Source organism: Oncorhynchus mykiss, chromosome 17 (assembly GCF_013265735.2).
Source record: "Oncorhynchus mykiss isolate Arlee chromosome 17, USDA_OmykA_1.1, whole genome shotgun sequence".
Classification (NCBI taxonomy): domain Eukaryota; kingdom Metazoa; phylum Chordata; class Actinopteri; order Salmoniformes; family Salmonidae; genus Oncorhynchus; species Oncorhynchus mykiss.
This window is the reverse complement of record NC_048581.1, coordinates 14,345,641-14,371,721: the sequence shown is the minus strand read 5'-3', so window position 1 is coordinate 14,371,721 and position 26,081 is coordinate 14,345,641. Positions and strand designations below refer to the sequence as shown.

The 26,081-nt window shown below is 45.9% G+C and overlaps 2 protein-coding genes across 3 annotated transcripts in view; one reads left to right on the top strand and one right to left on the bottom strand.

Moving 5' to 3' along the window:
* The window catches only part of LOC118940024, a 1,007,326-nt gene that overhangs the window by 58,267 nt on the left and 922,978 nt on the right, over nucleotides 1-26,081 (bottom strand). The gene's annotated exons all lie outside the window — the stretch shown is intronic.
* LOC110495053 (pyrroline-5-carboxylate reductase 1, mitochondrial) lies at nucleotides 635-24,363 on the top strand. 2 transcript variants are annotated; one of them, XM_036948126.1, is made up of 9 exons: nucleotides 635-787; nucleotides 1,963-2,051; nucleotides 2,299-2,369; nucleotides 5,392-5,571; nucleotides 6,707-6,814; nucleotides 12,571-12,684; nucleotides 13,242-13,334; nucleotides 18,721-18,884; nucleotides 18,964-24,363. In XM_036948126.1, the coding sequence occupies exons 2-9, from the start codon at nucleotides 1,985-1,987 to the stop codon at nucleotides 19,133-19,135; spliced, it is 969 nt and encodes a 322-aa protein (XP_036804021.1). In that variant the 5' UTR covers nucleotides 635-787; nucleotides 1,963-1,984; the 3' UTR covers nucleotides 19,136-24,363. The 2 variants fall into 2 exon arrangements, with proteins under 2 accessions (XP_036804021.1, XP_036804022.1); XM_036948127.1 differs by having other exon boundaries at nucleotides 18,974-19,116.

Genomic DNA, 26,081 nt, shown 5'->3' with positions numbered 1-26,081 from the left:
AAGCTGTTGACCTGGGTTGAAGGGGGAGAGGGGAGAGGTTGCTGGGGGGAAGCTCAGGTGACAGGGTTGGGTTGGGGAGTCTGTTATGCACGGAATGTGCTAGTTCCTTTTTGTGTCGCTGCATATGGTCCTACAGATGTAGCTTCCGTCTATGACAGTGTCTCAGTAGTCTAACAAAGCTTTCTGTCCCCATTCGTCGTATTGTTTTCACCGACTGTCCAGGTTTTGAGATCAATGCAGATTAAGAAGAAAAGAAGAAGAGAGGTGGCCCCAACTCATTGAACGACTTTACTATAACCTACTTTATTCATTTATAACACATTCACAGTGCACTCATAGCCCTCTTCTTCTCAACAGCTCGTTCAATTGATTTCATTAGTCCCACACTTTCTATCGGTTATATATGGTGGCACTGGAAGTCAAGTGGTTTACATATTGGCACAAAATAAACATAACCTACTTCTACAATGTGCATATGGCATTGAACTTGACCTATATTTTGGCTCCACTTACTTATTACTCTGGAAAATGATGCAACTGGGCACCGGAGACCACAAACCCCGCCCATAAGTGAATCAACGAGCCTAATCTTTACGCGGATTGGTAAGGAGTCGCCATTCATTGGTCCATTCTCATGCGCGTCATGACGGCTACCCGGAACACATAGAGATTGGAAGCCACGTTGACAACGAAGTGGTGTTTTGTTTCATTCCAAAACCGGTGGAATAACGGTAACTGCACCGGTGTGTCTGTCCAGCGGCCAAAGGGGTTGAAAATCGTACAGAAGGTAAGAGTACCTATTTTGCAAAGAACAATTTAAGCAATGTATGTTCTGTTGTTCATTAATTCATTTATTGCTCAGTCAGACAAGCTAGCTAGTGAGAAAGCATCAAAGACCAAAATAGTAACGTTACTGCACCACTAAGTTACTGTAAATAGCCATTGCTAATGTTACAAGCCCTGCTAGCTATATTTGCTGCTACAAGAACGAATACAAATAGCTAAACAGCTACAGTAAGTGTACAATTATCTGGTTGTAGCTGGCTAGTTATGCATTACAATGTACTGATTGATGTCTTGAACCTCAAACGAGATCATGCAAGCTGCCTACTGTTAACCTACCTAACTAAATGTTATGCTAAATATTCCCAACGGAAGTATACTGAACAAAAATATAAACCCAACATACAACAATTTTACTGTTCATCTGAGGAAATCAGTCAATTGAAATAAATGAATTAGGCCCGAATCTATGGATTTCAGATGACTGGGAATGTAGATATGCATCTGTTGGTCACCGATACCTTAAAAGAAATGGGCCTCAGGATCTCGTCACGTTATTTCGGTGCATTCAAATTGCCATCTATAAATGCAATTGTGTTTTTTTTTTTGTCCATAGTTTATTCCGGGCCCATACTATAACCAACCGCCACCATGGGGCACTCTGTATACAACGTTGACATCAGCAAACCGCTCGCACACATGACTACATACACGTAGTCTGCGGTTGTGAGGCTGGTTGGACATACTGCCAAATTCTCTAAAATGACGGAGGCAGCTTATGGTAGAGAAATAAACATTAAATTATCTGGCAACAGCTCTGGTGGACGTTCCTTTATTCAGTATGCCTATTGCACGCTCCCTCAACTTGAGATCTGTGGCATTGTGTTGTGTGACAAAACTGCAGTCTTAGAGTGGCCTTTTGTTGTCCCCAGCACAAGGTGCACCTGTGTAATGATCATGCAGTTTAATCAGCTTCTTGAAATGTCACACCTGTCAGGTGGATGGATTATCTTGGCAAAGGAGAAATGCTCACTAACAGGGATGTAAAGAAATGTGTGCACATAATTTGAGAGCAGTAAGCTTTTTGTGCGTGTAACTGTTTAGCTAAAGTTATTGTGCCTTTGTGCTGACTGTAATATGTCATGTTTTTGTGCTGACTGTAAGATCTGGGCTTTGCAGGACAAGCCACTTCACCGGAAAGATGAGTGTAGGATTCATCGGAGCCGGCCAGCTGGCTCACGCGCTGGTGAAAGGGTTCACATCTGCGGGTAAGGAACCGCCAACCGGTTATGATGACCAACAGGCCGTGACCCATTTTTAATTTTTTTTTTATCTGTCTGGCCAGGGCAGGTCACTCTGACTGCTCGTGTACACAAGACTGGGCCCTGAAATGTCAACAAACGGTAGCTGTTATCAGTTGCAGTTCCAGTGACGCAAATCTGTGTTGTGCCCTTACCTCATCTCTCTCTCTTTAATCCTTTCTGTGCCCATCCTCTGTCTCCCTCTCTCCCCCAGGTGTAATAGCTACTCAGAGAATCATAGCCAGTTCTCCAGATACTGATCTGCCTACTGTTGCTGGCCTGAGGGTAAGAGGCAGGGATGTGTGTTTGTTCTGTTTGTGTGCGAGAGAGGGACAGGCCTGTGCAGGCTTACCTGTTTTGTCTGGATGAGAGGAAGTGTGTGTTGTGTATGTGCGTTGTTTAAATTGCCTTGCCTGGAAGGTGTGGATGTGTTTACGTGGCCTGGAAGGTGTGGATGTGTTTACGTGGCCTGGAAGGTGTGGATGTGTTTACGTGGCCTGGAAGGTGTGGATGTGTTTACGTGGCCTGGAAGGTGTGGATGTGTTTACGTGGCCTGGAAGGTGTGGATGTGTTTACGTGGCCTGGAAGGTGTGGGTGTGTTTACGTGGCCTGGAAGGTGTGGATGTGTTTACGTGGCCTGGAAGGTGTGGATGTGTTTACGTGGCCTGGAAGGTGTGGATGTGTTTACGTGGCCTGGAAGGTGTGGATGTGTTTACGTGGCCTGGAAGGTGTGGGTGTGTTTACGTGGCCTGGAAGGTGTGGGTGTGTTTACGTGGCCTGGAAGGTGTGGGTGTGTTTACGTGGCCTGGAAGGTGTGGATGTGTTTACGTGGCCTGGAAGGTGTGGGTGTGTTTACGTGGCCTGGAAGGTGTGGATGTGTTTACGTGGCCTGGAAGGTGTGGGTGTGTTTACGTGGCCTGGAAGGTGTGGGTGTGTTTACGTGGCCTGGAAGGTGTGGGTGTGTTTACGTGGCCTGGAAGGTGTGGGTGTGTTTACGTGGCCTCGAAGGTGTGGGTGTGTTTACGTGGCCTGGAAGGTGTGGATGTGTTTACGTGGCCTGGAAGGTGTGGGTGTGTTTACGTGGCCTGGAAGGTGTGGATGTGTTTACGTGGCCTGGAAGGTGTGGATGTGTTTACGTGGCCTGGAAGGTGTGGATGTGTTTACGTGGCCTGGAAGGTGTGGGTGTGTTTACGTGGCCTGGAAGGTGTGGATGTGTTTACGTGGCCTGGAAGGTGTGGGTGTGTTTACGTGGCCTGGAAGGTGTGGATGTGTTTACGTGGCCTGGAAGGTGTGGATTAGAGGTCAACCGATTATGATTTTTCAACGCCGATACCGATTATTGGGCGACCAAAAAAAGCTGATACCGATTAACCTGCCGATTTTAAATAAAATATATATTTTATGTGTATGAAATAATGACAATTACAACAATACTGAATGAACCCTTTTATTCTAGCTTAATATAATACATAAATAAACTCTATTTAGTCTCAAATAAATAAGGAAACATGTTCAATTTGGTTTAAATAATGCAAAAACACAGTGTCGGAGAAGAAAGTAAAAGTGCAATATGTGCCATGTAAAAAAGCCAACGTTTAAGTTCCTTGCTCAGAACATGAGAACATATGAAAGTTGGTGGTTCAATATTCCCAGTTAAGAAGTTTTAGGATGTAGTTATTATGGGAATTATGACGCGTCGACTATTTCTCTCTCTACCATTTGTATTTCATATACCTTTGACTATTGGATGTTCTAATAGGCACTTTAGTATTGCCAGTCTAATCTCAGGAATTAATAGGCTTGAAGTCATAAACAACGCTGTGATTCAAGCATTGCTAAGAGCTGCTGGCAAACGTATTAAAGTGCTGTTTGAATGAATGCTTACGAGCCTGCTGCTGCTGCCTACCACCGCTCAGTCAGACCGCTCTATCAAATATCAAATCATGGACTTAATTCTAATAAACACACAGCCTTTGATCATTAATATGGTCAAATACGGAACCATTCTGTATTTTATCTAACGGGTGAGAACCCTAAGTCTAAATATTGCTGTTACATTGCACAACCTTCAATGTTATGTCATAATTGTGTAAAATTCTGGTTCGCAACAAGCCAGGCGGCCCAAACTGCTGCATATACCCTGACTCTGCATGCACTGAACGCAAGAGAAGTGACACAATTTCCCAAGTTAATATTGCCTGCTAAAATGCATTTATTTTAACTAAATATGCAGGTTTTAAAAAATATACTTCTGTGTATTGATTTTAAGAAAGGCATTGATGTTTATGGTTTAGGTACATTCGTGCAACGATTGTGCTTGGTTCGCGAATGCTCTTTTGTTAAATCATTACCTGTTTGGTAAAGTTGAAGTTGACTGTGATCTGATGATAAATTTAACAGGCACCGCATTGATTATATGCCACACACTACGCTAGTTAACGTAGTAATATCATCAAGGCTAGGCTACCTATGGCGGCAGGTAGCCTAGTGGTTAGAGGCAGGGTAGCCTAGTGGTTAGAGCGTTGGACTAGTAACCGAAAGGTTGCAAGAACAAATCTCAGAGCTGACAAAGTAAACATCTGTAGTTCTGCCCCTGAACAAGGCAGTTAACCAACTGTTCCTAGGACGTCATTGAAAATAAGAATTTGTTCTTGACTTGCCTAGTTAACAACATTTTATTTTACCTTTATTTAACTAGTGATTGATTGTTTTTTCATTAGTTAAGTTTAAAGCTAGCTAGCAACTTACCATGGCTCATTGCAGCCACAAGGTCCTTTTTACCACTCGCGTAACAGGTGGTCAGCTGATGTGTTTGTGTGGCCTAGGGGGGTGGGTGTGTTTGCGTGGCCCTGGAGGGGGTGGGTGTGTTTGCGTGGCCTAGGGGGGGTGGGTGTGTGTTTGCGTGGCCCTGGAGGGGGTGGGGGTGTTTGCGTGGCCTGGAGGGTGTCTGTCTGTGTCTGAGTGTATAGGTAGGTAATGCTTCAACGTTTGTATGAGGGCTCTGCATTGTGTGTGTACACATCCTAGCATATTAACTCTTAACCTGTCTCTCCCTCTTGTCTTTCTGTCACTCCCTCTGTCTTCCCGTCTTTCTGTCTCTCCCTCTGTCTTCCCGTCTTTCTGTCTCTCCCTCTGTCTTCCCGTCTTTCTCTCTCTCCCTCTGTCTTCCCGTCTTTCTGTCTCTTCCTCTGTCTTCCCGTCTTTCTGTCTCTTCCTCTGTCTTCCAGTCTCTCTGTCTCTCCCTCTTCCTCTAGAAAATGGGTGCTATCCTCACCACCAGTCTTTCTGTCTCTCCCTCTTCCTCTAGAAAATGGGTGCTATCCTCACCACCAGTAACAAGGAGGTGGTGAACAAGAGTGATGTCCTGTTCCTGGCAGTCAAACCCCACATCATCCCCTTTGTGCTGGATGAGATTGGACCAGACATCGAGGACAGACACCTTATAGTGTCCTGTGCTGCAGGAGTCACCATCAGCTCTATAGAGAAGGTCAGAACCTGTCCTGGACCGGTCTGGTGGAGTCCATGGATCACTTGAAAAATAGTCTTGTGGGGTAGTGCCTATTTAGTTCTGTCCTACATGTCAGAGGAAGACATAATGCAATGTTTTATGGTCACGTGGGTATAGTGAAATGTGTTGTTTTACAGGGTCAGCCATAGTAGTACTGCGCCCATGGAGAAAATTAGGATTAAGTGCCTTGCTCAAGGGCACATGGACAGAGTTTTTGTTGTTGTTAATATTATTATCATTGGCTCTGGGGATTTGAACTAGCAACCATTCGGTAACTGGCCCAATATTGAAGAACCTAAAGAACGGTCAATGGACCAGGTGTCTCTTTTAAACACCAGTGCTGCCAGGACCCAAGAATTCCTCCTATAATCTCCTTTTATGACACTGTCCTCGTCACCTTTTGTTGTTATTTACATAACAGGGCCCCGTCTCCTCCATTTAGATGTTTCCTTCCTGTACCTCCTCCGTGTAGTAGGAGGCTCCCTCCGGTACCACCTCCGTGTAGTAGGAGGCTCCCTCCGGTACCACCTCCGTGTAGTAGGAGGCTCCCTCCGGTACCTCCTCCGTGTAGTAGGAGGCTCCCTCCGGTACCTCCTCCGTGTAGTAGGAGGCTCCCTCCGGTACCACCTCCGTGTAGTAGGAGGCTCCCTCCGGTACCTCCTCCGTGTAGTAGGAGGCTCCCTCCGGTACCACCTCCGTGTAGTAGGAGGCTCCCTCCGGTACCACCTCCGTGTAGTAGGAGGCTCCCTCCGGTACCACCTCCGTGTAGTAGGAGGCTCCCTCCGGTACCACCTCCGTGTAGTAGGAGGCTCCCTCCGGTACCACCTCCGTGTAGTAGGAGGCTCCCTCCGGTACCACCTCCGTGTAGTAGGAGGCTCCCTCCGGTACCTCCTCCGTGTAGTAGGAGGCCCCCTCCGGTACCTCCTCCGTGTAGTAGGAGGCTCCCTCCGGTACCACCTCTAACCAATATTATCATCCTCAGTCTGACCCCCCCATCCATCCACTCACACATGTTCTCTTGTCAAATAATTGATCTTGACAAATCTTACAAGTGTTTCTCTCTTTACCTCTCTCCCCTTCACTAACCCATCTCTCTCTCCTTTTGTCCCCCCAGAAGCTGCTTCAGTACCGTCCGTTCCCCAAGGTGATGAGGTGTATGACCAACACCCCCGTCGTGGTGAGAGAGGGAGCTACAGTCTACGCTACAGGAACACATGCTGAGGTACACACACACACATTCACTAGGCACATGCTGAGGTACACACACACACATTAACTAGGCACATGCTGAGGTACACACACACACATTAACTAGGCACATGCTGAGGTACACACACACACACACACATTAACTAGGCACATGCTGAGGTACACACACATTCACTAGGCACATTCTGAGGTACACACACACACATTAACTAGGCACATGCTGAGGTACACACACACACATTAACTAGGCACATGCTGAGGTACACACACATTCACTAGGCACATTCTGAGGTACACACACACACATTAACTAGGCACATGCTCAGGTACACACACACACATTCACTAGGCACATGCTGAGGTACACACACACACACATTAACTAGGCACATGCTGAGGTACACACACACACATTAACTAGGCACATGCTGAGGTACACACACACACACACACACATTAACTAGGCACATGCTGAGGTACACACACATTCACTAGGCACATTCTGAGGTACACACACACACATTAACTAGGCACATGCTGAGGTACACACACACACATTAACTAGGCACATGCTGAGGTACACACACACACATTAACTAGGCACATGCTGAGGTACACACACACACATTAACTAGGCACATGCTGAGGTACACACACACACATTAACTAGGCACATGCTGAGGTACACACACACACATTAACTAGGCACATGCTGAGGCACACACACACACATTAACTAGGCACATGCTGAGGTACACACACACACACATTAACTAGGCACATGCTGAGGCACACACACACACATTAACTAGGCACATGCTGAGGTACACACATTAACTAGGCACATGCTGAGGTACACACACACACATTAACTAGGCACATGCTGAGGTACACACACACACATTAACTAGGCACATGCTGAGGCACACACATTAACTAGGCACATGCTGAGGTACACACACACACACACACATTAACTAGGCACATGCTGAGGTACACACACACACATTAACTAGGCACATGCTGAGGTACACACACACACATTAACTAGGCACATGCTGAGGTACACACACACACATTAACTAGGCACATGCTGAGGTACACACACACACATTAACTAGGCACATGCTGAGGTACACACACACACATTAACTAGGCACATGCTGAGGTACACACACACACATTAACTAGGCACATGCTGAGGTACACACACACACATTCATTAGGCACATGCTGAGGTACACACACACACATTCATTAGGCACATGCTGAGGTACACACACACACATTCATTAGGCACATGCTGAGGTACACACACACACATTCATTAGGCACATGCTGAGGTACACACACACACATTCATTAGGCACATGCTGAGGCACACACACATTAACTAGGCACATGCTGAGGTACACACACACACATTAACTAGGCACATGCTGAGGCACACACACAGACATTAACTAGGCACATGCTGAGGTACACACACACACATTAACTAGGCACATGCTGAGGTACACACACACACATTAACTAGGCACATGCTGAGGTACACACACACACATTAACTAGGCACATGCTGAGGTACACACACACACATTAACTAGGCACATGCTGAGGTACACACACACACATTCATTAGGCACATGCTGAGGTACACACACACACATTCATTAGGCACATGCTGAGGTACACACACACACATTCATTAGGCACATGCTGAGGTACACACACACACATTCATTAGGCACATGCTGAGGTACACACACACACATTCATTAGGCACATGCTGAGGTACACACACACACATTCATTAGGCACATGCTGAGGTACACACACACACATTCATTAGGCACATGCTGAGGTACACACACACACATTCATTAGGCACATGCTGAGGTACACACACACACATTCATTAGGCACATGCTGAGGTACACACACACACATTCATTAGGCACATGCTGAGGTACACACACACACATTCATTAGGCACATGCTGAGGTACACACACACACATTCATTAGGCACATGCTGAGGTACACACACACACATTCATTAGGCACATGCTGAGGTACACACACACACATTCATTAGGCACATGCTGAGGTACACACACACACATTCATTAGGCACATGCTGAGGTACACACACACACATTCATTAGGCACATGCTGAGGTACACACACACACATTCATTAGGCACATGCTGAGGTACACACACACACATTCATTAGGCACATGCTGAGGTACACACACACACATTCATTAGGCACATGCTGAGGTACACACACACACATTCATTAGGCACATGCTGAGGTACACACACACACATTCATTAGGCACATGCTGAGGTACACACACACACATTCATTAGGCACATGCTGAGGTACACACACACACATTCATTAGGCACATGCTGAGGTACACACACACACATTCATTAGGCACATGCTGAGGTACACACACACACATTCATTAGGCACATGCTGAGGTACACACACACACATTCATTAGGCACATGCTGAGGTACACACACACACATTAACTAGGCACATGCTGAGGTACACACACACACACATTAACTAGGCACATGCTGAGGTACACACACACACACATTCATTAGGCACATGCTGAGGTACACACACACACACATTCATTAGGCACATGCTGAGGTACACACACACACACATTCATTAGGCACATGCTGAGGTACACACACACACATTCATTAGGCACATGCTGAGGTACACACACACACACATTCATTAGGCACATGCTGAGGTACACACACACACATTCATTAGGCACATGCTGAGGTACACACACACACATTAACTAGGCACATGCTAAGGTACACACACACACACATTAACTAGGCACATGCTGAGGTACACACACACACACATTCATTAGGCACATGCTGAGGTACACACACACACATTAACTAGGCACATGCTGAGGCACACACACACACATTCATTAGGCACATGCTGAGGTACACACACACACATTAACTAGGCACATGCTGAGGCACACACACACACATTCATTAGGCACATGCTGAGGTACACACACACACATTCATTAGGCACATGCTGAGGTACACACACACACATTCATTAGGCACATGCTGAGGTACACACACACACATTCATTAGGCACATGCTGAGGTACACACACACACATTCATTAGGCACATGCTGAGGTACACACACACACATTCATTAGGCACATGCTGAGGTACACACACACACATTCATTAGGCACATGCTGAGGTACACACACACACATTCATTAGGCACATGCTGAGGCACACACACACACACATTCATTAGGCACATGCTGAGGTACACACACACACACACACATTCATTAGGCACATGCTGAGGCACACACACACACATTCATTAGGCACATGCTGAGGTACACACACACACACACACATTCATTAGGCACATGCTGAGGTACACACACACACACACATTCATTAGGCACATGCTGAGGTACACACACACACACACATTCATTAGGCACATGCTGAGGTACACACACACACACACATTCATTAGGCACATGCTGAGGTACACACACACACATTCATTAGGCACATGCTGAGGTACACACACACACATTCATTAGGCACATGCTGAGGTACACACACACACATTCATTAGGCACATGCTGAGGTACACACACACACATTCATTAGGCACATGCTGAGGTACACACACACACATTCATTAGGCACATGCTGAGGTACACACACACACATTCATTAGGCACATGCTGAGGTACACACACACACATTCATTAGGCACATGCTGAGGTACACACACACACATTCATTAGGCACATGCTGAGGCACACACACACATTCATTAGGCACATGCTGAGGCACACACACACACACATTCATTAGGCACATGCTGAGGTACACACACACACACACACATTCATTAGGCACATGCTGAGGCACACACACACACACACATTCATTAGGCACATGCTGAGGTACACACACACACACACATTCATTAGGCACATGCTGAGGCACACACACACACATTCATTAGGCACATGCTGAGGCACACACACACACACACATTCATTAGGCACATGCTGAGGTACACACACACACACACATTCATTAGGCACATGCTGAGGTACACACACACACACACATTCATTAGGCACATGCTGAGGTACACACACACACACACATTCATTAGGCACATGCTGAGGTACACACACACACACACATTCATTAGGCACATGCTGAGGCACACACACACACACACATTCATTAGGCACATGCTGAGGTACACACACACACATTCATTAGGCACATGCTGAGGCACACACACACACATTCATTAGGCACATGCTGAGGCACACACACATTCATTAGGCACATGCTGAGGCACACACACACACATTCATTAGGCACATGCTGAGGTACACACACACACACACATTCATTAGGCACATGCTGAGGTACACACACACACATTCATTAGGCACATGCTGAGGCACACACACACACATTCATTAGGCACATGCTGAGGCACACACACATTCATTAGGCACATGCTGAGGTACACACACACACATTCATTAGGCACATGCTGAGGTACACACACACACATTCATTAGGCACATGCTGAGGTACACACACACACATTCATTAGGCACATGCTGAGGTACACACACACACATTCATTAGGCACATGCTGAGGTACACACACACACATTCATTAGGCACATGCTGAGGTACACACACACACATTCATTAGGCACATGCTGAGGTACACACACACACATTCATTAGGCACATGCTGAGGTACACACACACACATTAACTAGGCACATGCTGAGGTACACACACACACACATTCATTAGGCACATGCTGAGGTACACACACACACACATTCATTAGGCACATGCTGAGGTACACACACACACACATTCATTAGGCACATGCTGAGGTACACACACACACACATTCATTAGGCACATGCTGAGGTACACACACACACATTAACTAGGCACATGCTGAGGTACACACACACACACATTCATTAGGCACATGCTGAGGTACACACACACACACATTAACTAGGCACATGCTGAGGTACACACACATTAACTAGGCACATGCTGAGGTACACACACACACACACACATTAACTAGGCACATGCTGAGGTACACACACACATTAACTAGGCACATGCTGAGGTACACACACACACATTAACTAGGCACATGCTGAGGTACACACACACATTAACTAGGCACATGCTGAGGTACACACACACACACATTCATTAGGCACATGCTGAGGTACACACACACACATTAACTAGGCACATGCTGAGGCACACACACACACATTCATTAGGCACATGCTGAGGTACACACACACACATTAACTAGGCACATGCTGAGGTACACACACACATTAACTAGGCACATGCTGAGGTACACACACACACACATTCATTAGGCACATGCTGAGGTACACACACACACATTAACTAGGCACATGCTGAGGTACACACACACACACATTAACTAGGCACATTCTGAGGTACACACACACACATTCTTTAGGCACATGCTGAGGTACACACACACACACATTCTTTAGGCACCAACCAGAAGAAAACCGGGTGAACCTGTCTCCGTTGCAAAAAAGTATTTCTACAGTGAAATGAGGGTAAAATCTCCATCTCTTATCTTAATACCGTTCTCTCTCTTTCCCCAGGTGGAGGATGGTAAGTTGTTGGAACAGCTGATGGCCAGTGTTGGGTTCTGTACAGAGGTGGAGGAGGACCTTATCGATGCCGTCACCGGCCTCAGTGGCAGCGGCCCCGCCTACGTGAGTTACTGACCTATCATAGAGGGGTAGAGGGGCCTGGCCATGCCTATGTGAGTCACTGACCTATCATAGAGGGGTATAGGGGCCTGACCTATAATAGAGGGGTAGAGGGGCCTGGCCATGCCTACGTGGGTCACTGACCTATCGTAGAGGGGCCTGGCCATGCCTACGTGAATCACTGACCTATCATAGAGGGGTAGAGGGGCCTGGCCATTCCTACGTGAGTCACTGACCTATCATAGAGGGGTAGAGGGGCCTGGCCATGCCTACGTGAGTCACTGACCTATCCTAGAGGGGCCTGGCCATGCCTACATGAGTCACTGACCTATCCTAGAGGGGCCTGGCCATGCCTACGTGAGTCACTGACCTATCATAGAGGGGTAGAGGGGCGTGGCCATGCCTACGTGAGTCACTGACCTATCATAGAGGGGTAGAGGGGGTGAGTCACTGTTGACCTTCCTCCATACAAATTACACACTGCTAAGAACCCACTCACAATGTATCTCAGTGAGTGATTTCTGGCCTAAATAAAGAAGTGGTTGTGTGTGTGATGACAGGCGTTCACAGCTCTGGATGCCCTAGCCGATGGAGGGGTGAAGATGGGTCTACCCAGGAGACTAGCGGTCAGACTGGGAGCTCAGGCACTACTGGTCAGTAACATCATAGTATCACACTGTCACACATCATTACACTGTCACACATCATTACACTGTCACACATCATTACACTGTCACACATCATTACACTGTCACATATCATTACACTGTCACATATCACACTGTCACATATCGTCACACTGTCACATATCATTACACTGTCACATATATCATTACAGCTCAGGTCTAACTGGTCAGTAACATCATATCATTACACTGTCACATATCACCACACTGTAACATATCATCACACTGTAACATATCATCACACTGTAACATATCATTTCAGCTCAGGTCTAACTGGTCAGTAACATATCATTACACTGTCACATATCATTACACTGTCACATATCATTACAGCTCAGGTCTAACTGGTCAGTAACATCATATCATTACACTGTCACATATCACCACACTGTAACATATCATCACACTGTAACATATCATCACACTGTAACATATCATCACACTGTCACATATCATTACACTGTAACATATCATTCATTACACTGTCACATATCATTACAGCTCAGGTCTAACTGGTTAGTAACATCATATCATTACACTGTAACATATCATTACACTGTCACATATCATTACACTGTCACATATCATTTCAGCTCAGGTCTAACTGGTCAGTAACATATCATCACACTGTCACATATCATCACACTGTCACATATCATCACACTGTCACATATCATCACACTGTCACATATCATTACAGCTCAGGTCTAACTGGTCAGTAACATCATATCATTACACTGTCACATATCACCACACTGTAACATATCATCACACTGTAACATATCATCACACTGTAACATATCATTTCAGCTCAGGTCTAACTGGTCAGTAACATATCATTACACTGTCACATATCATCACACTGTCACATATCACACTGTAACATATCATTACACTGTCACATATCATTACACTGTCACATATCATTTCAGCTCAGGTCTAACTGGTCAGTAACATATCATTACACTGTCACATATCATCACACTGTCACATATCATCACACTGTCACATATCATTACAGCTCAGGTCTAACTGGTCAGTAACATCATATCATTACACTGTCACATATCACCACACTGTAACATATCATCACACTGTAACATATCATCACACTGTAACATATCATCACACTGTCACATATCAATACACTGTAACATATCATTCATTACACTGTCACATATCATTACAGCTCAGGTCTAACTGGTTAGTAACATCATATCATTACACTGTAACATATCATTACACTGTCACATATCATTACACTGTCACATATCATTTCAGCTCAGGTCTAACTGGTCAGTAACATATCATCACACTGTCACATATCATCACACTGTCACATATCATCACACTGTCACATATCATCACACTGTCACATATCATTACAGCTCAGGTCTAACTGGTCAGTAACATCATATCATTACACTGTCACATATCATCACACTGTCACATATCATTACAGCTCAGGTCTAACTGGTCAGTAACATCATATCATTACACTGTAACATATCATCACACTGTCACATATCGTCACACTGTAACATATCATCACACTGTCACATCATTACACTGTAACATATCATTACACTGTCACATATCATCACACTGTCACATATCATTACACTGTCACATATCATCACACTGTCACATATCATCACACTGTAACATATCATTACACTGTCACATATCATCACACTGTAACATATCATTCATTACACTGTCACATATCATTACACTGTCACATATCATCACACTGTCACATATCATCACACTGTCACATATCATCACACTGTCACATATCATCACACTGTCACATATCATCACACTGTAACATATCATTACACTGTCACATATCATTACAGCTCAGGTCTAACTGGTCAGTAACATCATATCATTACACTGTCACATATCATCACACTGTAACATATCATCACACTGTCACATATCATCACACTGTAACATATCATTCATTACACTGTCACATATCATTACAGCTCAGGTCTAACTGGTCAGTAACATCATATCATTACACTGTCACACATCATTACACTGTCACATCATTACACTGTAACATATCATTACAGCTCAGGTCTAACTGGTCAGTAACATCATATCATTACACTGTCACATATCATTACAGCTCAGGTCTAACTGGTCAGTAACATCATATCATTACACTGTCACATCATTACACTGTAACATATCATTACAGCTCAGGTCTAACTGGTCAGTAACATCATATCATTACACTGTCACATATCATTACAGCTCAGGTCTAACTGGACAGTACTGTACTAACAGCAACCCATCGTTACACCAGACAAACCAGAGCCCAAACAGCAACCCATCGTTACACCAGACAGACCAGAGCCCAAACAGCAACCCATCGTTACACCAGACAATCAGAGCCCAAACAGCAACCCAACGTTATACCAGACAGACCAGAACCCAAACAGCTACCCATCGTTACACCAGACAGACCAGAGCCCAAACAGCAACCCATCGTTACACCAGACAATCAGAGCCCAAACAGCTACCCATCATTACACCAGACAGACCAGAGCCCAAACAGCAACCCATCGTTACACCAGACAATCAGAGCCCAAACAGCAACCCAACGTTATACCAGACAGACCAGAACCCAAACAGCTACCCATCATTACACCAGACAGACCAGAGCCCAAACAGCAACCCAACGTTATACCAGACAGACCAGAACCCAAACAGCTACCCATTGTTACACCAGACAGACCAGAGCCCAAACAGCAACCCAACGTTATACCAGACAGACCAGAACCCAAACAGCTACCCATTGTTACACCAGACAGACCAGAGCCCAAACAGCTACCCATCATTACATCAGACAGACCAGAGCCCAAACAGCTACCCATCATTACATCAGACAGACCAGAACCCAAACAGCTACCCATTGTTATACCAGACAGACCAGAGCCCAAACAGCTACCCATCATTACATCAGACAGACCAGAACCCAAACAGCTACCCATCATTACATCAGACAGACCAGAACCCAAACAGCTACCCATTGTTACACCAGACAGACCAGAGCCCAAACAGCTACCCATTGTTATACCAGACAGACCAGAACCCAAACAGCTACCCATCATTACACCAGACAGACCAGAGCCCAAACAGCTACCCATTGTTACACCAGACAGACCAGAGCCCAAACAGCTACCCATCGTTACACCAGACAGACCAGAGCCCAAACAGCTACCCATCATTACATCAGACAGACCAGAGCCCAAACAGCTACCCATCGTTACACCAGACAGACCAGAGCCCAAACAGCTACCCATCATTACATCAGACAGACCAGAGCCCAAACAGCTACCCATCATTACATCAGACAGACCAGAGTAACAGTAGTAGAATGGAGGACCGTTTTTCTGAATTCAACATGAAATTTTTTAGCGTTGGAATTTCACTTTGTTGCCTGTATAGAACACATTTAAAACATTGTCACACTGCATTGTTCTTAGCCCCAGACTAGACTGGTCCTGGTGTAGCTTAATTAACCTGTGTTCACACAAGCATTTGCTATCCCTGGACTAAGCTACGGAGTCACTTGTATTCCTTAGGCCTGAGCTAACGGACAAACACAACATGCAACCAACACATCTGACACGGCACCAATGTTATAAGCAATTCGACGTTTATTAACACATTATTTCACATTGCTTCTAGACTAGCATTTGATTTCCAACAGTACTAGTTTGTATAAACCTTGCTGTCTGCCTGACCTTAAATCATTTTTCACTTATGAAATTAGATCTCACCCCTGTAAAGACGATGCTGTGCACGAACGAGACGGCAACTTTTCTGATCCCGGCGAAATCATGCAACAATAATAATATTATCATGGATATATCCAATTACAGTAAATGTCAATATTAAATCTATGAAATAAATGAAAATGGAGCGTTTGCTGCTCTTCCAGGTGTAGAGTTTTTAGCTTTAGTTGGCTGAGTAAGAAGACGTTAGCCAGCCTGCTACATAGCAACCATTTATGTTTTGCATAGCAACCAATGTTTATGCCCGGATGAAAGTGTTTTGTCCTCAGATGGAATAGTCCTCAAAGTAACGTGCAGAACGCATCGCAAGCGTTCGAACATTAAGGGATTGTGATTGGACAGTGACCATTCTAGGCGATGTTCTTGACCCGGATTCACACTCACTGGCAATTTATGCACGGTGTTTCTGGGGCTAGTGTGCGCGGTGTTTCTGGGGCTAGTGTGCGCGGTGTTTCTGGGGCTAGTGTGCGCGGTGTTTCTGGGGCTAGTGTGCGCGGTGTTTCTGGGGCTGGTGTGCGCGGTGTTTCTGGGGCTAGTGTGCGCGGTGTTACTGGGGCTGGTGTGCGCGGTGTTTCTGGGGCTAGTGTGCGCGGTGTTTCTGGGGCTAGTGTGCGTGGTGTTTCTGGGGCTAGTGAGTGTGCGCTGTGTTTCTGGGGCTAGTGTGCACGGTGTTTCTGGGGCTAGTGTGCGCAGTGTTTCTGGGGCTGGTGTGCTCGGTGTTTCTGGGGCTGGTGTGCGCAGTGTTTCTGGGGCTAGTGTGCGCAGTGTTTCTGAGGCTGGTGTGCACTGTGTTTCTGGGGCTAGTGTGCACGGTGTTTCTGGGGCTAGTGTGCATGGTGTTTCTGGGGCTAGTGTGCACGGTGTTTCTGGGGCTAGTGTGCGCGGCGTTTCTGGGGCTGGTGTGCGCTGTGTTTCTGGGGCTAGTGAGTGTGCGCAGTGTTTCTGGGGCTAGTGTGCGCGGTGTTTCTGGGGCTAGTGAGTGTGCGCGGTGTTTCTGGGGCTAGTGAGTGTGCGCGGTGTTTCTGGGGCTAGTTAGTGTGCGCGGTGTTTCTGGGGCTAGTTAGTGTGCGCGGTGTTTCTGGGGCTAGTTAGTGTGCGCGGTGTTTCTGGGGCTAGTTAGTGTGCGCGGTGTTTCTGGGGCTAGTGAGTGTGCGCGGTGTTTCTGGGGCTAGTTAGTGTGCGCGGTGTTTCTGGGGCTAGTTAGTGTGCGCAGTGTTTTTGGGGCTAGTGAGCGCGGTGTTTTTGGGGCTAGTGTGCGCTGTCTGAGCTAACGCTACTCTGGAGCAGGGCAGCTAGCTTCTGCTAAGGTGGATGCTATCCCACTTTACAATGTGTGAACACTCGCTTAGTCCCGGGCTAACCTCAGATTGTAAATAATGATGACCTTTGAACTGTTTTTGCTTACTACCCCACCCCCCCACCCCAGCTCCCATTTTAATTCTAAAATCTAAATGGAGTCAATATGATGCCCTTGCTGGTTTTGTGGTTGACTGATGGTGACTCCCTCCCTCTGTCTGTCTCTCCTCCTTCACCCACAGGGAGCAGCTAAGATGTTGTTGGACTCTGAGCTGCACCCTGGCCAGCTGAAGGACAACGTGTGTTCCCCTGGGGGAGCCACCATCCACGCCCTGCACGTGATGGAGAGTGGCGGATTCCGCAGTCTGCTCATCAACGCCGTGGAGGCTTCTTGTATCAGGACACGGTGAGGGGGGGGGGGGGGACACACACCTGAAACCAGGCACACACAGACATGCTGACTTACCTCCTCCCCTCCTCCTCAGGGAGCTGCAGTTCCTAGCGGACCAGGAGCGCATCTCCCCGGCAGCCATTAAGAAGACCACCCTGGACAAGGTCCTGCAGCAGCCTGGGGTCAGCCAGGGGTCAGGGGCCAACGGCAAGCCAGGACTCAGCCTCAGGAGAAACCCCCCAGGACCTGTCAAGAAGAACAACTGAGATTGAGACACACACACACCACCTATAACACCAGGAATCCGCGTCAGGAGAAACCCCCCAGGACCTGTCAAGAAGAACAGCGATGGATGGACAAACACATACACTCTCTTTCTCTCAAAATTTGTAAATGCAGCTTGCACAGACCCATAGCCTTGTCTGACAGGGAGTCCGTGTACACACACTTGAACAGAAATGCATGTACAACATGCCGCCTGTCTACCTTGTCTTCAGTCTGTCTGAGGATGTGTGTCTCCGCGGTGATAACGACCCAATGGGCCAAAACATCAGTGAATATTTCAGATAGAAATGCAATGCATAGAGCTGACATGATTCCTTATTCTGCATGACAGAGGAATTCATAGAATCTGTTCTTTTCAATGCATTTCTTTCTGAGCGTTTTCTTTTTAATGTTGCCCCTGCAGCCGAAGCAGGCAACAGATGGCTTCAGTGATGTATTTTTTTGCCTGATGACTCAAACTGAATTCTTCCCACTGCTCTGTTCACTGCAAACGTTGAAGTCGTTTGTGGTGACGTCATAATGAGGGATGTTGTACAAAAGTGATCAGCGATTGGATCACCTCGAACCAATCAGAGCATCAAAGCCAATGACAATTTTTTTAAAAAAACACCTCTTTACTCACGTGTGCTTTGACTCTGGCCCAACCCATTTGTTTCTGGGACCAATCGGAACCTTTGTGTTCAGGAAAACCTGTCAGGGGCGGGATACTCAGATCCAGACTCATGGCGGAGAATTAATGCTAGTGGCCTAGCGTTTTCACGGGAGCAAGGCGTTTGGGTACCTAGGCAAGCCATTTCTAAGGTAGTGTCCCAAATTGCACCCTATTTTCCCCCTCCCCAATAGGGGTCAAAGGTAGTGCACTATAAAGGAAATAGGCTGCCATTTGGGATTTACACCAAGTGTACTATACAGACAGTTACAATGTATTTTCTATGAAGCCATATCACGCCATGAAAAGCCTTTCATTGGGCTTGTTGTGATTTTCTTGTCGTTATTCTTGACCTACAGTGTTATTTTATGGACTGACTGAACAACAACTGTTTTGAGTTTTTGTTTTTTACATATTCTATTGTCCGTATGTTGTGGTCACCATCAGGACAAAAAATAAACACTAGCCACCAGACGAGTCAACACTAGCCACCAGACAAGTGAACACTAGCCACCAGACAAGTGAACACTAGCCACCAGACGAGTGAACACTAGCCACCAGACAAGTGAACACTATCCACCAGACAAGTGAACACTAGCCACCAGACAAGTGAACACTAGCCACCAGACAAATAAACACTAGCCACCAGACAAATAAACACTAGCCACCAGACAAATAAACACTAGCCACCAGACAAATAAACACTAGCCACCAGACAAATGAACACTAGCCCCCAGACAAATGAACACTAGCCCCCAGACAAATGAACACTAGCCACCAGACAAATGAACACTAGCCACCAGACAAATGAACACTAGCCACCAGACAAATGAACACTAGCCACCAGACAAATGAACACTAGCCACCAGACAAAAAACACTAGCCACCAGACAAATGAACACTAGCCACCAGACAAATAAACACTAGCCACCAGACAAATAAACACTAGCCACCAGACAAATGAACACTAGCCACCAGACAAATTAACAGTAGCCACCAGACAAGTGAACAGTAGCCACCAGACAAATGAACACTAGCCACTAGTAATCTGCATAGATTACCAGAACTAAACCAGACCTGGAGACGTGTTCAACATCTCAGTAACCACAGCAACGTGATGTAACAATCTGATCATCTGCATAGATTACCAGAACTAAACCATACCTGGAGACGTGTTCAACATCTCAGTAACCACAGCAACGTGATGTAACAATCTGATCATCTGCATAGATTACCAGAACTAAACCATACCTGGAGACGTGTTCAACATCTCAGTAACCACAGCAACGTGATGTAACAATCTGATCATCTGCATAGATTACCAGAACTAAACCAGACCTGGAGACATGTTCAACATCTCAGTAACCACAGCAACGTGATGTAACAATCTGATCATCTGCATAGATTACCAGAACTAAACCAGACCTGGAGACATGTTCAACATCTCAGTAACCACAGCAACGTGATGTAACAATCTGATCATCTGCATAGATTACCAGAACTAAACCAGACCTGGAGACGTGTTCAACATCTCAGTAACCACAGCAACGTGATGTAACAATCTGATCATCTGCATAGATTACCAGAACTAAACCAGACCTGGAGACATGTTCAACATCTCAGTAACCACAGCAACGTGATGTAACAATCTGATCATCTGCATAGATTACCAGAACTAAACCAGACCTGGAGACGTGTTCAACATCTCAGTAACCACAGCAACGTGATGTAACAATCTGATCATCTGCATAGATTACCAGAACTAAACCAGACCTGGAGACATGTTCAACATCTCAGTAACCACAGCAACGTGATGTAACAATCTGATCATCTGCATAGATTACCAGAACTAAACCAGACCTGGAGACGTGTTCAACATCTCAGTAACCACAGCAACGTGATGTAACAATCTGATCATCTGCATAGATTACCAGAACTAAACCAGACCTGGAGACATGTTCAACATCTCAGTAACCACAGCAACGTGATGTAACAATCTGATCATCTGCATAGATTACCAGAACTAAACCAGACCTGGAGACATGTTCAACATCTCAGTAACCACAGCAACGTGATGTAACAATCTGATCATCTGCATAGATTACCAGAACTAAACCAGACCTGGAGACATGTTCAACATCTCAGTAACCACAGCAACGTGATGTAACAATCTGATCATCTGCATAGATTACCAGAACTAAACCAGACCTGGAGACATGTTCAACATCTCAGTAACCACAGCAACGTGATGTAACAATCTGATCATCTGCATAGATTACCAGAACTAAACCATACCTGGAGACATGTTCAACATCTCAGTAACCACAGCAACGTGATGTAACAATCTGATCATCTGCATAGATTACCAGAACTAAACCAGACCTGGAGACATGTTCAACATCTCAGTAACCACAGCAACGTGATGTAACAATCTGATCATCTGCATAGATTACCAGAACTAAACCAGACCTGGAGACGTGTTCAACATCTCAGTAACCACAGCAACGTGATGTAACAATCTGATCATCTGCATAGATTACCAGAACTAAACCAGACCTGGAGACATGTTCAACATCTCAGTAACCACAGCAACGTGATGTAACAATCTGATCATCTGCATAGATTACCAGAACTAAACCAGACCTGGAGACGTGTTCAACATCTCAGTAACCACAGCAACGTGATGTAACAATCTGATCATCTGCATAGATTACCAGAACTAAACCAGACCTGGAGACATGTTCAACATCTCAGTAACCACAGCAACGTGATGTAACAATCTGATCATCTGCATAGATTACCAGAACTAAACCAGACCTGGAGACATGTTCAACATCTCAGTAACCACAGCAACGTGATGTAACAATCTGATCATCTGCATAGATTACCAGAACTAAACCAGACCTGGAGACATGTTCAACATCTCAGTAACCACAGCAACGTGATGTAACAATCTGATCATCTGCATAGATTACCAGAACTAAACCAGACCTGGAGACATGTTCAACATCTCAGTAACCACAGCAACGTGATGTAACAATCTGATCATCTGCATAGATTACCAGAACTAAACCAGACCTGGAGACATGTTCAACATCTCAGTAACCACAGCAACGTGATGTAACAATCTGATCATCTGCAGACATATTCTGTCTATCTGTTAAGTGAGGAAGACTCATCCTTCAGTGAAGAAGATGCTACCATGTTATTATGTCTCTCTGAAAGGGAACGTGGGATTTAACCTTCCAGTATATTTACTTTATCTTCGTCGTCAGTCACTTTAACATGGAACTATTCATTTGTATGTTTTGATACTGATTAGGAAAATGTGTATGGTCAATTACCAAAGGCTCTGTCCTACATTGTATATTGAGTTAGCATATGTTAGTGAAAGGAGGCAAGTTGAGGAAGCTACCTACCATAGAGTATTGGGATGCAGCCCAGCTCTAGCTGGTCAGTTGTTTCAACTCAGCATCTGGAGACACAGGGGAAGTCACAGTATGTGGACGTGTGTGTGTGTCCCCCTGTTGCCTTGACAAGTACAGTTCTACAGATGTCATGGCCCGTCATCGTCACATACTCAACGGGGGACAGACGGGGTAAAGTTTCAACCCCAGTGCCCCCGCGGATACAAATAGACATTTGTGAAGAGTGGCTGTGTACCAAATGTACCACCCTATTCCCTACATAGTGCTCTGAGGGTCCTGGTCCAGTGTTGTCTACTATACAGGGAATGTGGTGGCATTTGGGAGTCAGGATGCAGACAGTTTTTCCCTCGCTGCCATAGATACGGACTCTGATTGGTTGGCGAGGGAGGAAACGAGCCGCCGGTTTTAGAACCCTGTCGGCAATCTGAAGGAGGTGGGTGACATGTCAGGTCCAGGAGAGGTTCAGGTCAGGGTGGATGTGGCATTCTATTCCCTATATAGTGCAACACTTCTGACTAGGACCCATAGGGCTGTGGTCAGAAAGTAGTGCACTAGGAAATGCGGGTGCCAATGAGCATGCACAGACTGGCTCATGAGGTTACCCAACGTCAACATCTACTTTTTGGTGGCACATTGCTATTTAGATTGTAATGGGGGTGACCCCCAGCCCTCCTGCAATTCAAATCATGGTTCATTTCCTGTCTTTTTTTTCTCTCCTTTTGTACTCTACTTGTAAAGTCAAACTAAAAGAAAGTCATCCAAGTTAATTTTACTTCTACAATAACTTTTATATTACCTTCAACAATATGACGGGACACAGACCAATTGTTTGTTTGCCTCTGAAATGTGACTGCAGAAGACCATGTTGTGTGAGAGTTGTCCTCCACGGCGTGTCCATTGTAAAGTCTGCAGTTTGATTAGACGACATACTTTACGAGGCGCCAGGTGTAGAAGGTAATGACAATATGCAGGAAAACCGCGGAGACAAGCGGCTGTGGAGATAAATGTTCCCCAATCACAGCGGAACAATACTAACCGCTTGCAGCCTACAGGATTACCTAGATTACGGTTAAAAGTGGCCTTTGATTAAAGTGTGTGTGTAAAAAAATAAAAATAAAGGCCTTGATTAAAACTGTCTCCCGCGTCCCACTCCACGCTCCCGGCCCCAGAGTCTCTGTCAGCGTCCCTAATTCCACCCTACTCCCTATATAGTTGACTGATTTGGACCAGAGCCCTGGTCAACGGTAATACACTATAAAATGAATAGGGTGGTATCTGGGACGCAGCCTCTGTTTGTGTGTGGTGGGTTTTCAGGAGGAAGGGTTAGTACTGGAGATGCTGAAGTGGTTCACTAATCCCTCTTTTATTCTGAAAGGTTATTCTCCGCTGTGGCTGAGATAAGTCCTGCTCCTCAAGAGGCTTCCATTTGACTCTCAATAACACACACACCTACACACAGTGTCATCGGGAGAGGAGAGTCCGATAGCGGTTAATCCTCCCACAAAGTGTGTGTGTATGTGTGTGTCATTCCAAAGGCCTTTGAACAGGAGGAATGGACCCTTCTTTTCCACTTGTCTTAGGCCAGGACTCTCCGACCCTGTTCCTGGAGAGATACCCTCCTGGAGGTGTTCACTCCGACCCTGTTCCTGGAGAGATACCCTCCTGGAGGTGTTCACTCCGACCCTGTTCCTGGAGAGATACCCTCCTGGAGGTTCACTCCGACCTTGTTCCTGGAGAGATACCCTCCTGGAGGTTCACTCCGACCCTGTTCCTGGAGAGATACCCTCCTGGAGGTTTTCACTCCGACCCTGTTCCTGGAGAGATACCCTCCTGGAGGTTTTCACTCCGACCCTGTTCCTGGAGAGAGACCCTCCTGGAGGTTTTCACTCCGACCCTGTTCCTGGAGAGAGACCCTCCTGGAGGTTTTCACTCCGACCCTGTTCCTAGAGAGAGACCCTCCTGGAGGTTTTCACTCCGACCCTGTTCCTGGAGAGAGACCCTCCTGGAGGTTTTCTCTCCGACCCTGTTCCTGGAGAGAGACCCTCCTGGAGGTTTTCACTCCGACCCTGTTCCTGGAGAGAGACCCTCCTGGAGGTTTTCACTCCGACCCTGTTCCTGGAGAGAGACCCTCCTGGAGGTTTTCACTCCGACCCCAGTTGTAACTAACCTGATGCAGCTGATCAACCAGCTAATTATTAGAATCAGGTGCGCTAGATTACGGTTGGAGCAAAAACATACAGGAGGGTAGCTGTCCAGGAACAGGGTCGGATTGGATTTACAGGATGATACCTCATTCAGACCTATAGCCAGATCTCATTCAGACCTATAGCCATACCTCATTCAGACCTATAGCCAGATCTCATTCAGACCTATAGCCAGATTCCATTCAGACCTATAGCCAGATTCCATTCAGACCTATAGCCATACCTCATTCAGACCTATAGCCAGATCTCATTCAGACCCATGGCCATACCTCATTCAGACCTATAACCATACCTCATTCAGACCTATAACCATACCTCATTCAGACCTATGGCCAGATCTCATTCAGACCTATAGCCAGATCTCATTAAGACCTATAGCCATACCTCATTCAGACCTATAGCCAGATCTCATAAAATTGTTTATCCATCAAGACAGACCAGACAGGCTCACCTCTGACGTGTTTGTGGGTGTGTGTGTGTGTGTGAGAGAGAGAGAGAGAGAGAGAACATTGATCTCAGAGATGATATTGTATCTCTAGATGCAGCTGATGGAACAGGAGATTGAAAGAGAGCGGGAGAACAGGAGGATGTGAGTCAGCACTCTGGGCTTCTCTTTGTGGTTCTGACATTGGGTTGTGTTCCAAAT

Coding starts and splice junctions, on each gene's coding strand:
- LOC110495053 (XM_036948126.1), top strand. CDS start 1,985: ATGAGTGTAGGATTCATCGGAGCCGGCCAGCTGGCTCACGCGCTGGTG. Junction 12,685..13,241: donor GTGGCAGCGGCCCCGCCTAC/GTGAGTTACTGA, acceptor GTGTGATGACAG/GCGTTCACAGCTCTGGATGC. Junction 18,885..18,963: donor GCTTCTTGTATCAGGACACG/GTGAGGGGGGGG, acceptor CCTCCTCCTCAG/GGAGCTGCAGTTCCTAGCGG.